Raw genomic sequence first — 16,066 nt, 5'->3', positions numbered from 1 at the left:
GGACTTCATGTGGTCACCTTCGTATCGAGCTTCGCTCAGGGCGACGCTTGTTGGCAGTCTGGTATGACCACTGTATATCTTCTTTTTCCCGGTCAAGTCGATGGACTGGTCGAGCTTACGGTCTGGACAGGTGGAAGGGAGAGCATAGCAATGAGAAAGACAGTCCATTGCCGTTATTGGCCCCTGTAACATCTGCTAGAAAGTACGCGTCATTCCCCGGCCACGAGAACGACACTCTTCTTATGCGTGCACTGATAGAGGCCTGAAAGTGGTCCTTCGCTGTCATCGACCGACCAACCACTGCATCACCCATTTTCGGGACTCTTCACGCTGGGGAGCTTAGTCAGGGTTGTTTTGTAAACCAGGGGGCCCATTTTCGCACCTATTTTAAGCCTCCAAGAATGCTCTAAACATCTCCGGCTGGATTCCAACATCTTCCTGCATCGAAAATTATTGGCAGCCAAATCTACAGCATCTGTAGACTTAATCATGCGCCTAAACGCTCTAGCATCAGTTGCTATGCTTTGCGGGAATGTGATGGCAAATCCTACAGGACGTTGGAACGTCAACGTTTCCGAACCAATATCTGCTCTATTTGCGAACGCCACTTTCCATCACCCGGAGGCCACCATTCAATTTCAGATAGGTGGGCTCACCGGCTCTGCGATCATCGATCTCAACCCAATGGAAACCATATCCTCTGTCTTCAACACGTCCTCGTCGGTCTTCTCTACGTCAGCCTTTCCCACTACATCCGCCACGGCGTTTAGGCTCGATACTGGCAATCCGAACAGCCTCAGCGACTGCCCCAACACTACTAGCTTCAATGCCGCAAGCTTGGCACGTAGTCCCTCCTTGAGTACACCACCGACCTTTCGTACAACCGCACTGCCGGTAGCCTTCAATGATAATCTCACCACCTCCACGGGAGGGGCAGTCCCAGCTCAACCTGATACAGCCTATCTTCTCGCATTCTTTTGTGCGACGTTTGGATTGTGGTGTTGAACACGACCGCTTTGCGCCTCGCGCACAGGATATGTCACATCGGTGAGCGAGATCAAGTGGAGGAATGGTCGAAGGAGTGTGTCGTTATTGTGCCGGCCAGCACACGACTCCAGGTATTTAGCTTGTCGCGGAATTGTTTTAAAGCTTTCGTAGCTTCGTGCGAATAATTAGAAACATTTGTTACGTCACCGGCTCGTCTACGGGTCTTCACAGAGTTCTCAACAACAACTCCCGCGTTACCCAAGATAGATTCAACTGATGGCAGTTAGTTACGTCGAAAGAAGCTTTGCTGGCAGCCAGAGCATGGAGGCACGTCCACGGCCATTCCGGGCTCTCAAGGTGGCTCTGAGAGACAGATAGGAGTAAGTCCTGACGTACGAAAATTTTGTTGTTGTCAGTGTGAGAGAACAAGCAAAGCGCACCACGTCCTTTATTCGCAGATTGATGTGTCATGACCTCTGCCCATCTGCCAAGACCTCTCACTACTGTTGTCCCAAGGCCTTTCGTCCTCAGCACTACACCCTCCTAAGAAGTATCAGGGTCCACTATTCAAAGGTCGCGAGGCGATACTACCGCTATCATGCCTTCACACCCCCTCTTTAGGCTTCATCGACTGTTTTCGCTTTCTGCTCTTTCTATAGGCTGCACTGGCCTCCGAAGTTATTTGTTCGGTCGGTGGCGATCCTCTTTGGCCCTGGGATCTTTCCCGTGTTGACTCAAGACTCTCCATCTTTTGCGTGACATCGCGGACATGATCGGCAGCGTTTGCTAGTGCATTTTGATGCTCGTGCAGGATCTTTGACTTCTCATCTTCAAGCTCCCGAACGCTTGCTTGAAGTCGTTCTTTGTCGATGTCCTGCTCGATGGAGTACCAGTCGGACTGAATTGTGCCACACGATTCACAGATGCGTTGGATTCCTCTATCCTCTTCGACCTGTCGTGTCTTCGGGTCCGATGAGGCCTGCGTTTGAAGCGCGTCCTGATAGCGCTCAATCTCTCCATGGAGGAGTAAGCACTTGGTCGTCATACAGTGAAAGTCGTCAATGGCTCTCTTATGTTAAACTTGAAGGTTTGTATATAAGCGAGTGTATTCGTCACGGATACGGTGCTCTTCATAGTATGCCCTTTCATACGCATCCTGCCTTTGAGCGTACGGACCGATACGAGAAAGACTCAAGCGAGCCGCATCCAAAGTGGCAGATACCTCGCAAAGAGTTTGTTCAAGACTGACAACTTGCTCGGTACTCTGGAGATTTTTTGATTGCCGTCTGTCGAAAGTGGTTCTCATTTCTCCACGTCTATCACACAATGTCCTCTGTTGACATGAGTACCGAGCATCAAAGAGGTGATTTTTAATACTCACTAGAGTCATTCCTTGGTGCTAAGGGTGACTGTAAAGCTCTGATAAGGCTATTTTGAGGAGGTCAAGAGGTTCATCGACTGGATTTTTAAATTGAGGTGCGTGGCTGTGTTGTGACAAAAAAGCTACGGAAGACTACATCTAGGTGACAGGAAGAAGAGTTTCGTTACACGCAAGCGTATTTATGGTAACTCTTTTTAGGTCGCCAAAGGGCCTTTTCCAACTTATAGCGACTTCAGCGATGCCTCAGGCTTCCCCAGCCCTTGATCGTCTGACCATTGCCGGAAAGAGGGCCCCGAAGAGGGCTGTACCTGACGCGCGGGGCACACTGTGGCCAGTAATGGAGAGGTTCTAATAGGGGCCACATACCGGTCCCTAAACCTGGACAGAGATTTACAGCGCAGGAGCTGTTTCAAATATATTATCGGCTTGGAATACGTCGGCCGGTTTTGACACCCGTGTATATCTAGATGTGTCGGCTCACAACCGAGGCATTCCGGCAGGTGAGGAGTAGGGCTGCTTCGTGTATGGGTTCATTCCACCAGTCCTCATGATTGATTCTTTCTCTTGTTGAACTAATGCACAGCCAGGACAGCAAAGAGATATGCAAATGTCACCTATACCACTGCCTTCGATCCCGTGGTTCTGGCGGAAGTTGCCACGATTCATTGCCAGTAGGAAGCCACCAACACCGACAGACATGAGCACATGGAATGCGCAGCACTAATGCTGATCGTTAGCTGACGGTCACCAGTAACATCACCAAAGCTTTACCATTGAGTTACAACCGCCAGGATCTCGGTCGCCGCGCTCTCTGGAATGCGTTCTTCCAAAAAGGTAGCCAGGGCAACATGTCGCTAGACAGCCTATTCTGGTGTTAGCTTGTCCGAAATCCTGGCTTATTGGAATAATATTGTGAAGCTCACATATCCCTATTGGAGAGCAGCTGTCATGAATGACAAGCATATAAGCTAAGAGGTCCAAGATCTGTCATGAAATGACAGGATTCTTAGTCTTTTTGGGCGATCCCCAAGGGGCTGTGGACCTCTTCCTGACATTATCCTGTCATTTCATGCGGAGCCTGTCTCTGAGATCTACACGTGGGACGTATAGGTACGCTGTGCTCCCGTACTGAGCTACGCACGGTAGGCGAGGGTTCGATCCGCGTAAAAGACATGAGTTTTTTATGGCTTTTCGGATTACGTAGCTTTTGTGCGTACTTGGCGAGCCGTGCGTGCGGGGTCTGTGTCCTCCCCAAGAGTCGACGTCTCGGAGTACTTATTCGGACCTGCCTATGCGACTCGGGGGCGAGCCGCCTAGGAGGAGGGGATAATTGTCATGAATGACAAGCATATAAGCTAAGAGGTCCAAGATCTGTCATGAAATGACAGGATTCTTAGTCTTTTTGGGCGATCCCCAAGGGGCTGTGGACCTCTTCCTGACAGCAGCAATCCAAAACTCTGAAATTCCATTGATTACCAGATTCGGGCGTCCTCGCAGCCCCACCATGGGCAACGTTAACTGGTGGCCTTGATACCATAGTTGAGCAAATGAACAATAAGCAGTAAAGTAATTACTACAGTACTCGTATAAGAAGGAGCAAAAGGGACTGTTAAATAGTTTCAAGAAGTGACGTGTACAATTTCTCGGTAGGCCGAAGCGAGCGTGCTCCCTTGAAGTGACGCAAAAATCTCTCGGTAATGCTGGTCGGCAAATACCACCCTATCTAAGTATAGTATCAAGTGTTCAATGCTTTGATATCCTCTTACCAGGATCGATCAGGTTCCTTCCTGCCCGGAAAGGCATAAATATTGGGCGTCACGTAACCAAGGATTGACGTAGTAAAGTCAGAGTTGTGGCAGAAACGGTCCGAATCTAGTAAGAACACCGAGTGGTGTGTAACTACTAAGCATCTGCTATACCTGGTAAGGTATTCATTTCCACTCTTGATGCCCATCAAAAAGCCTCCCGTTGATTCCCGCGATACGATAGGTCTTGATTGTATCCCCCAGGAATTGGTTATACTGGCGCAGCATCTCGATCTCGCGTGATTGTGACTCTATTTTAGCCAATAGGCGATCCACAGCGGCCTGTTTACGCATTCGGAAGTTGCGTTGCGATTCTCGATTCTGCGCTCTCCGCTTCTATTCACTGTTAGCTGAATGCTACGCGCCTGGAGTTCGAAATTGAGCGGGATATAATCGAAGAAGACTCGCTTCCGTGCCGCGTGTACCGACCTCCAATTTAGCGTTCTGGTCGACCTCGTGTGCGTGTTGTGCGTCGACGTAACTACCTAACTCTGAGTTGTCGGGTGTCCCCAGAGTATCTTGGACAGGCGATGTGAGATCTATGTTGTGAACCGCCCCGTGTCGACTGCCGTGGATTTCTGACCAATATCCAAGGAACAAGTCATCAAGTTGAGCTGTGCTGTCATTCCAAGCCCGATATGGCGAAGGATGACCAAACTGTGTACGTAGTCAACAACAAGATTCGATTAATGCAAAGGCCAGACCCTCACATAAGCATCGTCACCAAATATACTAGTATCTTCTGACTTGCCGTTCTGTGCCGTCTGCTGCCCGTACTGGTGACTTTGTGGGTTACTTAGAGGTTGCGGCCGTGCGGGCTTTTGAGTATTCACTCGAACGACGGATGTGAGGGTGTCCATAGTTACAGTGATGACCTAGGTTGGGATTTGGCTGTCCTGAATTTTTGTAGAATGGCTTTATACGTACATATCAGACAGGTTGCTAGGGCCGAATCTGCCTCTAGCTCAATCCATTCGGGCGACTTTGGACACGCGGAACCGAAAATTCGTCGGCTCGAAGCCTAGGTCGTTCTTCCATTACCCTCTTGATCTTAGAACGTATCCTTTTCTCTTAGGCTAGGGAGAAAGTGATTCTGGTGGGCCTGTGAAGATTTTATCGTGGCAGCAAGGCAGCAGTCACCATGCCAGGATGTGACCTTGTCTAGTTTGCTCTTTCTTCGCAATGAGTTCCGGTTTTGCTAGGATCATTCGGGATGTCTACCTTTTAATTTTGGGATATTTATAGCGACCACCCAAATACGGTATAATACGGTGGAAGAGGAAAAGACAAGGATAGTGCCCACAAAAGTTGCTTGCCTCTAACTCACAATCTTTGGTGTTCTAGGCTTCACTGCCATCTTGCTCAGGAGTAACGATTCTTGTATCCGTGTCCACCACCTCGTCCACAAATGTTTCCACGTTGTCGCAATCTATCGTTCCCCTCAGCAGATTTCCAATCTCTTGCACAAGTCTTGGAAGCCTGTTGCAAAGCTGCGGTCTCTCTGATTTAACTTTTCCTGCTATATACCCGATGTCCTGGAGTGAAAGACATCGATACCTTTGGAAAGTTAGCCTCGACTGCCCAATACCAGTGGGACGAAAACCAACATGTCGGGGTCGATCGGACATCCAGGACCAGAGGAACACAACAGTGATCGCAACGGTAGCAACATCCACAGCGGAAAATCGAGGCCGCACACATCTTCAAACAACATAAGTGAGCGTCCAAGGTAGTTGCACCTCTGTACGCGTTTTTTGGGGTCAGCTCGATCTTCTGGTGGATGTCCCCAATACTTGATGAGCCAGTCATACGCCATAGACTTAGCATCGACACCTGAATTGCTGGCAACCACACCAGATTCTTCTGTTCGCGCCGGTCGCGTTGTTTCCTGGCCGCGCCACTGTCGCGCAAATTTTTTGGCTTCCTCGTTAGCTTCCTTGTTCTTTCTCAAGACTTTCTGCATCTGCGTGGTGAGAGCGCGGAAGCTGCGGGCAACCAGTAGCCAAGATACGTTCTTTTGAAGAGCCCTAAGTGATCGGTTGGCTTCACCGTGGTCAAACACTTGCATAATAGACTTCAGTGTCAGTGGCTCCCAGGCTGACGACGAGCGCAGATTCTGGGCGATTGCTTTCAAATCCTGTAAAACCGTGGCGCAGCCAATTGCTGATGCAAGAACGTCGAGATGTCTTCGAGGCTGTGAAAGTCTCGTTTCTGTGAGCAGATCGCCCCTTTGAAGGTCAGTGGTGCCGTTTCTGAAAGTTGTTATACCTTCGATCAATGTGGCACTATCGCAGGTTAGGTAACTGAGACTCTCTTGTGCCAAAAGATCGCCTAGCAAAAGGCGAAGATATCGTAGTCGTAGGAGGCTCAAATCCTCGATAACCTCTACATCACCTCTCAGAAGCATCTCGGCCTCATACAGAAGAATCAAGGCCGAATTTAGACCGTCATCGGCCAAGATCTGTTCACTGTTAGGAAGTCTTTAATGGAAGGGATCCGTCATACCTGTTTATATTGAAAGTCCCAACAACTATCAGCGACGCCTGCGGAGGCGAGACAAGAGACGACGTCGTCGTGGGGGAGATTATCGTGGATGGTCACGATATGGTCCAGACCATTCACGCTCAACAGAAAGGAATGGTTTCCTTGGCGAATGGGAAAAAATACCATCGAGGTGGGAGACTCGTAGGTCTCGACCAGGACGCGGTGGAGATGGTCGGACCGGCCCACATATACGTCGTTTCGTCCCACTGTCAGGATATGGAGGATCTCGAAAACAGTGTTGTCGTCGAGGGGGGCAGACCGTCGGAATGTGTCTAAGATGTGCCTCACGTCAACGGTCTTGTTAGTTTTCCACAGTAAGCGTCCTTCATGCCTGAGCCCCAGGGCAGTCAGGGCATCGATTGCTCGCGCGACTATGAGCGAAGTGGGTGGAGGGCCGGCCGGTTGTGTTGGCCCACTTGATACTGGAGTTATTGCATACTGGCCGTGCAGCTTCGCTCTGCTTCGGCCAGCTTGCCAAGCATACCCCATCGTGCCTGGGTCATCGAGCCAGGTATATTCGTTCGAGATGTCTCCTTGACCGATGATACCACGGACTTGTGTATCAGCCTCGAACCAATGCTCCGTTATGTCCGTTGCCGTAAGTAGCTCGGGGGACAGGTAAGGAGAAGTGTGACAAGTGTAAAACGGGTCGGACGAGCCGCTTTCATTTACCATGACGGTCGACAAATTTTCGTTCTTGTGACGCAGAAAGTCCATCCCGTATTCCGAAAGCATTAGGTTGCTGCTCTCGAGGCAATTGTCCGGGTTCGGCAAATTTTGCGTGTCAGAGTAGGGGACAAACCAAGGAGCGAGAGCGTCAGGAGCTCCTGTTCTTCGGATCTGGCTACCTTTCAGAGAACCGTTATCTCTAAAGCCGACGAAGTTGCCTTCGGCCTCCTGATGATAAATATCGCCATCACTTCGGAGGGGAGCGTCTTCGACCTGGGTAATGACAGGTTCTCGAGTTGCGCCGGCCTCGGGGCTGTGTCTGGACAGCGAGCGGGCGTGGCTTCGTACGCTCGCGTTCGAACTGGAAAGAAGTTCTGAAGCGCACCCGGTCCCTGTGGCACAGTCTCGGTAAAGCGGCGGTGGCAGCCAGTCGACATCACAGCAATTCATAGTCTCACTAAGGCTCGGTCCAGTCTTCCAGGTAAAGTAGTAAGCGTTCTCTTCAATCTTCACGACTTCTCCGGGAAACTGTGCGAAGACACTGGGCATGACCCCCCATCTTATCAGCTCCGAGGGCGAGACTATCACGTTGCTATGTCTCACAAACTGTCCGCAACGAGGGAGTTGATACACTTCTTGTGCGACCCGAGCCTCCAACCGAGCTGCATGTCTCGGAGGGATGACCACCCAAATAGTAGGTTGTCCGTACCATAGGATATTGAGAGATTGCAAATCCAGGGCTTTTTTGGACATGCTTGTGAAAAACTGGGCGTTGTTGAGGCTCGCATGGTGAGAGTAGACTTTGCTGCCCCCATCGTGGACACTTAGAGGTCTGTGGTTGATCGACAAGTGCTTCTCGGGAAGCCCGAGAATTCCACGGAGCTGGAAATCGTTGATGTTCCAGGTCGCGCATTCCAGAGGCTCGCTCGTGATTCGGTATGTTGTGCTAAAGCAGATTCCAGCGCAGTGGTGAGGTCTGACCATGTCCATCGCTCTCCCGGCCGGAAAAATGGCGCAGGTTTCGTTACGGCTCGGACCCTGCTGTTCTCGAGCCTTAAGATCCCGTCCTTCGAGTAGATTCGTTGACGATAGGCGACTGCAGAAAGAAGAGCATCCTCATTCAAGCACCATCGATCATCGTCATGATCCTGTACCTTACTATAGCCTTGCCCAGATTCCCAAGGAATTCAGGATGAGCAGCTGGCGAGGGCAAGCAAAGCCGCCATCCCGATGTTACGATCCCAATGGCACACTGAAAGGCGTACAACCTTTTGCCCGTCGAAATAAATCTATTCGGACGTACGAAGCAAGTTTATTTGTCTCGGAAAGCGACCCTCGATAAGCGCCGAACTCTCCGTAGAAAGGATCTCTACAAATACTGTGACCTAGGCCTGGCTCACTAGTTTCACGGCTCTCTATTTCTATCACCATTGAAGTCAGACCTCCAGTGATCAATTGTTACGACTCATTCGTTACACTGTCACCATGGCTCACGAGCGATCATCGTTGGAATTCTTGAGACTTCTCCGTAGATACCGCACCACCAAAGGCCCGGCAGCTAGGCCCTTTTGTCTGGAAACGCGCTCCTCCAAAACATTTATCATAGCATCATGCACACTCGCTATCTTCACCGATTGCTTTTTGTACGGCATCGTGGGTTCTCCTGTACCGCAGAACTGAACGAGCTCCACTGACTGACCTCTTTCAGGTCGTGCCTGTCTTACCGTTCGCCTTGACTGAACGTGTCGGTATTGCATCCGAAGATGGTACAGTCTCTATATGACAACCTCTCATGGAGCGACATTACTGATGTTTGCATGACAGTGGGACTCTGGATAGCGGCCCTTTTAGCTTGCTACGCGGGAACCTGGCTCGTTTTTGCGCCACTGGCAGGATACATAACGGACTACTTCACCTCACGACGCACCACATTCGTCCTTGCTTTGACCACACTGACCGGAGCCACTGTCCTCATCTACATCGGCTCTTCGATCGGCATGTTGGTAGTCGGTCGGGCTCTGCAGGGGGTATCCAGCGCCCTGACGTGGACCGCAGGGGTCACGCTGACGATCGAGACGGTTCAAGAACACGAGGTGGGCCAAACCTTGGGAATTTGCAGCTTGGGCATGAATCTGGCTCTTCTTCTAGCTCCAGTTCTCGGTGGGCTGTTACTCGAGCAGAGTGGATATCACTCGGTATTCGCGATCACGTTCGCTCTTCTGGCACTGGACGTGACATGGCGATTGACCCTGATCGAACGATCGGCGGTCAACCCTGGGCAAGGACCTCCGCAACACGTATACTGGACCACGGTATTCGGAGAGAACGGCACTCCTCGGATTATGCCGTCACCCACGCGAGAAGATATCCCTAATCTAGAGCCTCTTTTGGTCTCGGCAGAAAGGCCGCCCCTCGAGAGCGATATCGATTTTGAGGACTTCATTGTGAGCTACAGGCTCGGGGAAAACTCCGTCCAGACCATTTCTCCAGTGCGAAGGGACGTTAGAGAGAGTGGCCGTCGAGGCAAAATATTCACCCAGACCATCATCCCGTTGATGCGGTTGCTTCGACGACCTCGCCTCGTGGTCGCGCTCTGGGCCACTTTCGCACAAACGACCATAACCACCTCACTGGATGCCGTGCTTCCGCTATTTGTCAAGGATAAATTTACCTGGGGTCCACAAGCCGCCGGACTCATCTTTATGCCGATCGTGTTACCAACTTTTTGGGCTCCATTCGTCGGCGCTGTCACAGATCGCGATGGTCCTAAATGGATGACGAGTATGGCATTTATCTTGGGATGCCCTATCTGGATACTCTTGAGGCTGGTCACTCATGCCGGGGTCAGCCAAAGCGCGATTTTATGCATCCTACTGGCTATGGTCGGCGTCACGGCAACACTTGCCACCGCTCCGCTTATGGCAGAGATCACGTTCGCGGTGAAATCTCAGAACGGCATTGCCCGAGGGAGATTTGGGCCTAGAGGTCCGATCGCTCAAGCCTACGCTCTCTATTCATTCTCACTGGCTGGTGGTCTCTTGGTCGGCCCTCTTTGGGGGGGGTTGATCATGGAGTTAGGCGGCTGGAAGACCATGACGTGGACACTGTCGCTGCTGAGTGGTGTCACCGTTGGGCCCACGATCTTCTTTACGGGCGGTCGCTTGCGAATGGCCGACATTCGGTGGCCGAGGGCGAGAGCGTAAGACTAGCTCAAGAATACTACGATAGAGGTTATCATGCTTGGCAGAAGTTCTGCCGCCGTGTCGAACAATGCACTTTAGCGCCATGACGGCCGAGTTCACTTTATCCATACCAGCATCGCTCGTGATCCGTCTGAAAACAAGTTATACCGATTCTATCGAGCAGCTACGCCAGCCTACTTCCTTGCCACCGTCGCCGCTCCACCACAATGCATGGCCTACAACTCTTGTGCACCTGTGTTCACGATAAACCCAGGATAGCCACGGTCTGCCAAAGCACGACATAGCGCGAAATAGGCTGTCATGCCTCCTAACCAAAAAAGTGCTTCGTCTGGCCGGTCAGGTTTGTTGATCATATACCAGGTCTTCGTGCCCGCGAACAGCGTCTTTTGCGCGACGCGAGCGACCTGACCCTTCCATTTCCTCTCTGCCTCTTCACAGGTGTCGAAGGACCCTCCGTTGTGACATACGTGAGTCAGGAAGGTCGAGATCCAATTGATCTGTAGCTCCGCGAACCGTGGAGCCACCGCGAATGCCGTTGGGGATTGCGGGCCACACACGAGGACCATGTTAGGAAATCCAGCACACGTCATTCCCAGGTACGACATCACGCCTTTTGACTCAGGTAAGGTCATTTTGTTCGCCTTGTCGCTGACGCCCCATTTCTCCCGCAAGCTGAGGCCGTTCCGGCCTCGGATGTCTATGGCCAGTTGACTTCCAATCCCAAAATCGTAGCCGGTCGCAAGCACGATAACGTCCAAGGCATAGAACCGGTGGGGTGCAGTGTAGATGCCGGTCGGGGTTACTCGAGTAATGTCGTTTCTGTTCAGGTCAACAAGGTCGACATTGCTTTGGTTGAAGATCTCGAAGTAGTTCGTCTCGAGAGATGGTCGTTTTGTCCCAAATGAATATGGAGGAGACATGGGTGCGAGCACCTCGCGCTTCTGAATGTCCGTGATACGAGATCGAGTTTTGTCTCGCCAGAACGCATACGCTTCGTAGTTAGCGCGACGGTCTGTCAGGAGATCTCCATAGTTTCTCCACCAGAAGTTCTGGCCGCCTTCTTGCCGAAGCTCTTCGAAGTGCTGTCGCCGCTACTTTGGCGCATCGTCGAAGGTCTTGCGACGCGTGAGCCGAAGCTCGAGACCTGTGGGCGCCACAGGCCGGTCACCACGCTGACTGGCATGTGTGGAAATCTAATCGAGCGTTTCCATACGTCCAGCTCTATCCGGATGACGGGGCATAGCATAATTCGGAGTCCTTTGGAAAACGGTCAGCTGTGACACCTGAGGGCCCAGGGTCTCGATAATCTGAACGCCGCTGGAGCCTGTGCCGATGATGCCGACACGCTTTCCTCTGGTGTCCAGATGTTCGGGCCATTCAGATGTGTGAAAAGCCTGCTGAAATGTTTCTAGGCCCTTGATACCCGGAACAAATTTCTGCCCCGTGTACCCGGTGCAGGGTAGGAAGAAGCGTGCGGTAACAAAGATTTCATCTGTCCCCTCGCCTTGCACATAAGTGACCCAGTGCTGATTTGTTTCATCCCAGAGGGCTCTATTGACGCGGGTGTTAAAGACAATATGTTGCCGTAGGCCGAGGACCTCGCACACCCGACGAGCGTAGGCCGCGATTTCTTGACGTTCTGGAAAACGCTCCTTCCATGCCCACACACCTTCCAGAGGCAGCTGGTACACCGAATGCTCCTGATGGTAGCGTCAACATTAGCCTTTCATCCAGAACACTCGGCAACAACGAGGGGATAGTAAACGCCCATGGAGGAAAAAAATCGAGATGCACGCGCCAAGGTCAAGACTTCTAGCTTGGGTGACAGGGAGCACTTACAGTATCATTTCGACATCCAGGGTATCTCGTGTAATGCCAAACACCGCCAACATCATCACAAGCATCCACACAGAGGCATTCAAACCCTCTGGTTCGAAGTTGATGCAATGCCCACAGACCACTCAAGCCTGCCCCGACAACAAGGACATCGACAGACACGACTGAAGGCATTGTGCTGTAGCATACAAGAGTTCGTGCGCTCGTGGCAGAGTGACTCCCTGAGTTGTCACTGTACGCCGTAAATAGTTCCGCAAGACGCCCTTCGAACATCGGCATCGAATCCACAATGGGACGGCTCCACAGGAAAAGGTAATTGATAATCATATCATTGATTGCTAGCCTGAGGAGTAAACTTTTCATGCTCCCTCAGCGTGCATTAAAATGATACGCTTCCTCCCTAATGCAAGGGAGGAAATGTTCTGAAAGTGGGTTTAAAGTACTTTGCCAGTGGTGTATAACGTATGGTTATACTCGTGGGAAGCACTAGTGAGTCAGCGGCTAGCAAGTCCTGCACGTCTCAGCGACAGGTACCCACCACAGGTTTGGTGGATCTCAGCGCCGCCCGGGATCATTTTCGACCTTCGGGGCTCATCCGATACAGTGGCTTATTTTGACACAGCGAAGGGAAGAACTCGATACAATATTGTACCACCGAGAACTCGGTCTGATGTCAGCAGCCGAACTGCACCCATGGTCAGTGAGTCAAATTGTAATGTATGGGTGTGTGCGCTACGGAGAGACCATTGTGTTGAGAAAGAGGTCATAAGCGTCCAGGGCACCGCGCATGTCCGGACTTTCGTAAGGTTTTACCATTCAAATCATCAGCAGCGGACTCGACACTTCATCGCTTCGCCATGGAACATAGATCACTCGGCTCAAGCCTACTCGTGGTAATTGCGCTGTTCGTACTACAAACTCATCAGACAACTTCTCTAGCTGTTTCACGCCCACCAAACCTGGTGAATCAATCATCGTTGACACCTTATCTTCTACCGCACAGTGACCCTAACCCTTTAATGAGGTCATCGGGTATTGCAACAAAGAGAGCTGGCTACTTATACGGTCCTCCTGTCGCGGGCGGCCCTTTTTTCCCTACCGGTGTCTTGGCCGCAGCGAAGATGGCCTTAGACCAGGCGGCGTTCCTAGTTAACGAGGTGCCTATCTTTTCTTCTATAATTATCGACTTAGTCGACTCTATTCTCTCGGAGGCGCAAGATGATGGCTTGCAGACCCTGGATGACTATAGCCAACTTTACGATGTCTACTGGAAGGGCACGCTACTTGAGCCTCTCAGCCCAACCCCCGGTAGATTGACCAACTACACGCAGGACTTACTATTCTCCATGGAACGTCTCTCACTTAGTCCATATCAAGTGAAGAGACTCGATCCCTCTTTAGATACGTTGCAGTTCAGTGTCGAGGACAGTTTGGCAATCAATATCACCGGGATGACGCTTCCGCAGCTACTTCAGGACGGTCGACTTTTCTATGCCGATTATCGGGGCCAGATGGATCTTGTCCCTACTGATCGATACTCCGCGGCCTGTGACGCTTTCTTTTATATCGACCAGACTTCGACAGATTTCCTGCCTTTGGCGATTCGCACTAATCAGGGATCGAGTCTTATTTATACACCTCGGGACGAACCAAACGACTGGCTCCTCGCGAAAATCATGTACAACGTCAATGATTTTTGGTTTGCACAATGGAATCATCTCGCTGGTACTCATGAGGTCGTCCAGATTGTGTACCTGGCGGCGATCAGAACTTTGAGCGACGATCACCCAATCCTTGCACTCCTAGATCGTCTCACCTATGAGATCTACGCTATCCAGCCGCTGGCCGAGATCCTACTCTTTCTTCCTGGCGCAGCTGTCGATCAGCTCTTTCCGTACACCGGGTTATCGGCGCAGAACTATACTACTTATCTCTATCAGAATGGCAGTGGTCGCTTTCGGACTAATTACTTCGAGCGCAACCTTGAGTTTCGTGGTTTGATTAATTGTCCATTCGGCCCCGCGCTGAAGAGTTTCCCCTTCTTCGAGGACGCTTCCGTTATTTACAGCGCTTTGAAGATGTTTATGACCTCCTTTATAAACTCCTACTACGATAACGACACAGAAGTGATAGCCGACGAGGAAATCCAGGGGTGGGTGCGAGAGTCGCGCGGTCCTGCCGAAGTGATTGACTTCCCACAAGTCACGACTAGAAGTGGCCTTGTTGATATCCTGACGCAAATTGTGAGTGTTAAGCAGGAATTGCCGTGACGGAGAAGTCCACTAACAAAACTCTCGGTAGGCCCATCTCGTCTCCACGGCGCACCACACCGTGAATACGAACGAACTTCTCTCGGCCAGTTCCACGCTACCATTCCATCCCCCCTCGCTCTATCAGCCACCACCGTCTTCCAAAGGTAATACATATAATTTGGTAGACTTTCTTCCACCACCCGCGAAGATCCAAGAGCAATTGAGCTTCGCAGCTCGTTTTGCGCGTCCTTTCTTTGTGGGTACGAACCGCACGTTAACGCATACTGTCAGAGAGCCTTGGGGTGGGATCGTTAGACGAAGAGTCAGAGGGTTGAACACGTGTCTTGATTCTTGATTGCATAAAGCTGTCCTTGAGACATCGACTTCTCGCACTGTTGAGGGCCTCTCCAGCAGTGCGAGAATAGAGGTCCTATTTATCTCTTTCTGTGTATACCTTGTGGGGGCCGCCTTGGCACTTGGGGTCCATTCGCCTGGTGGGGGCCACTCGCCCCATGGGGTGTTGTCGGCCGGGAAGCCCGGGTGACACTTCTGCTGTCCACCACGGCCCCTTGAGGCCACATTCTTTCGGCGACGGCGGAGGATACACCTCTTGAGAGAACTATCTGAAGGTTAGGGTCAAAGATCATCCACTGATATATAGTGTGTAGCATCTGCACTACGGTATCTTTGTCCACAGCCTCATCTCTGTAGCAAGATATTTTGTGTATGATATTCTCGAACGTTATTCTGACCTCCTTGGACCGGGCTCGTCTTCTGTGCTGTGGAACAGCGCGGTCGTCGTGCTGGGATAAATCTATGGTAGCCTTACTGAATCTTTTTCCCGTGGTCTTTTCTGTGTCTCCCTTTTCGCTGGATGTACTGCCTGATCTGGGCCTCCGCGAGTTGCTAGTGGAGCTGTGCCTCTACATCATTTTTGCGGAGAGTTCAGTTTGGTACGTTCAGAGCCTTCACCTCTTCTGTCACTGTATCTACTCCTGCGCTCTCTACAGAAGTACGTGATCCCTGCGACCAACTCTTAGGGCCTTCCTACAAACGGAAAAGCGTTGACAAAACGGACCTGGAGGACTCGACTTCGTGTCTGTCACGGAATGGGTGTGTAACTGAAGGAGCCACGGGGTTCTCTCGTTCACTTGCAAGCGCGTTTTGCTCTTGTGTGTCTGCACAGTCGTGTATATCCTGCGACCTGTGGTTGCTCAGTTCACCGTACGACTCTCTGAACTGAATCCACTCGGAGGTCCTTTCTGACGCTCTGCTGAGCACGGCGCTCAAAGACCTGTCTAAGTACACTAAGTGTTCTCTTCTGCAGATCTTTCTCTGAAGATAGTAGTGGTAGTACACGCAAGCCATCGCGCAGTATGCTGGAGGCGG

At 51.3% G+C, this 16,066-nt stretch overlaps 6 protein-coding genes across 6 annotated transcripts; 2 read left to right on the top strand and 4 right to left on the bottom strand.

Moving 5' to 3' along the window:
- Window positions 1-1,591: 1,591 nt before the first annotated feature.
- AYL99_11899 (hypothetical protein) lies at window positions 1,592-2,032 on the bottom strand (the record flags this gene model as incomplete). Its single annotated transcript, XM_018843403.1, has 1 exon — window positions 1,592-2,032. One exon carries the CDS (start codon window positions 2,030-2,032, stop codon window positions 1,592-1,594), a length of 441 nt encoding a protein of 146 aa, XP_018687244.1.
- Window positions 2,033-4,299: 2,267 nt separating this feature from the next.
- On the bottom strand, window positions 4,300-5,033 carry AYL99_11898 (hypothetical protein; the record flags this gene model as incomplete). The annotated part of the gene is made up of 3 exons (XM_018843402.1): window positions 4,300-4,509; window positions 4,603-4,830; window positions 4,884-5,033. The coding sequence occupies 3 exons, from the start codon at window positions 5,031-5,033 to the stop codon at window positions 4,300-4,302; spliced, it is 588 nt and encodes a 195-aa protein (XP_018687243.1).
- A 707-nt stretch (window positions 5,034-5,740) lies between these two features.
- Window positions 5,741-8,376, bottom strand: AYL99_11897 (hypothetical protein; the record flags this gene model as incomplete). The annotated part of the gene is made up of 2 exons (XM_018843401.1): window positions 5,741-6,634; window positions 6,679-8,376. 2 exons carry the CDS (start codon window positions 8,374-8,376, stop codon window positions 5,741-5,743), a joined length of 2,592 nt encoding a protein of 863 aa, XP_018687242.1.
- Window positions 8,377-8,871: 495 nt separating this feature from the next.
- Window positions 8,872-10,589, top strand: AYL99_11896 (hypothetical protein; the record flags this gene model as incomplete). The annotated part of the gene is made up of 3 exons (XM_018843400.1): window positions 8,872-9,039; window positions 9,095-9,152; window positions 9,211-10,589. 3 exons carry the CDS (start codon window positions 8,872-8,874, stop codon window positions 10,587-10,589), a joined length of 1,605 nt encoding a protein of 534 aa, XP_018687241.1.
- A 215-nt stretch (window positions 10,590-10,804) lies between these two features.
- Window positions 10,805-12,599, bottom strand: AYL99_11895 (hypothetical protein; the record flags this gene model as incomplete). Its single annotated transcript, XM_018843399.1, has 4 exons — window positions 10,805-11,580; window positions 11,631-11,765; window positions 11,803-12,289; window positions 12,429-12,599. 4 exons carry the CDS (start codon window positions 12,597-12,599, stop codon window positions 10,805-10,807), a joined length of 1,569 nt encoding a protein of 522 aa, XP_018687240.1.
- Window positions 12,600-13,546: 947 nt separating this feature from the next.
- Window positions 13,547-14,695, top strand: AYL99_11894 (hypothetical protein; the record flags this gene model as incomplete). Its single annotated transcript, XM_018843398.1, has 1 exon — window positions 13,547-14,695. The coding sequence occupies one exon, from the start codon at window positions 13,547-13,549 to the stop codon at window positions 14,693-14,695; it is 1,149 nt and encodes a 382-aa protein (XP_018687239.1).
- Window positions 14,696-16,066: the final 1,371 nt, after the last annotated feature.

This window comes from Fonsecaea erecta (assembly GCF_001651985.1).
Source record: "Fonsecaea erecta strain CBS 125763 chromosome Unknown Scaff18, whole genome shotgun sequence".
NCBI classification, from domain to species: Eukaryota; Fungi; Ascomycota; class Eurotiomycetes; order Chaetothyriales; family Herpotrichiellaceae; genus Fonsecaea; species Fonsecaea erecta.
This window is presented reverse-complemented; position numbering and strand designations above follow the sequence as displayed.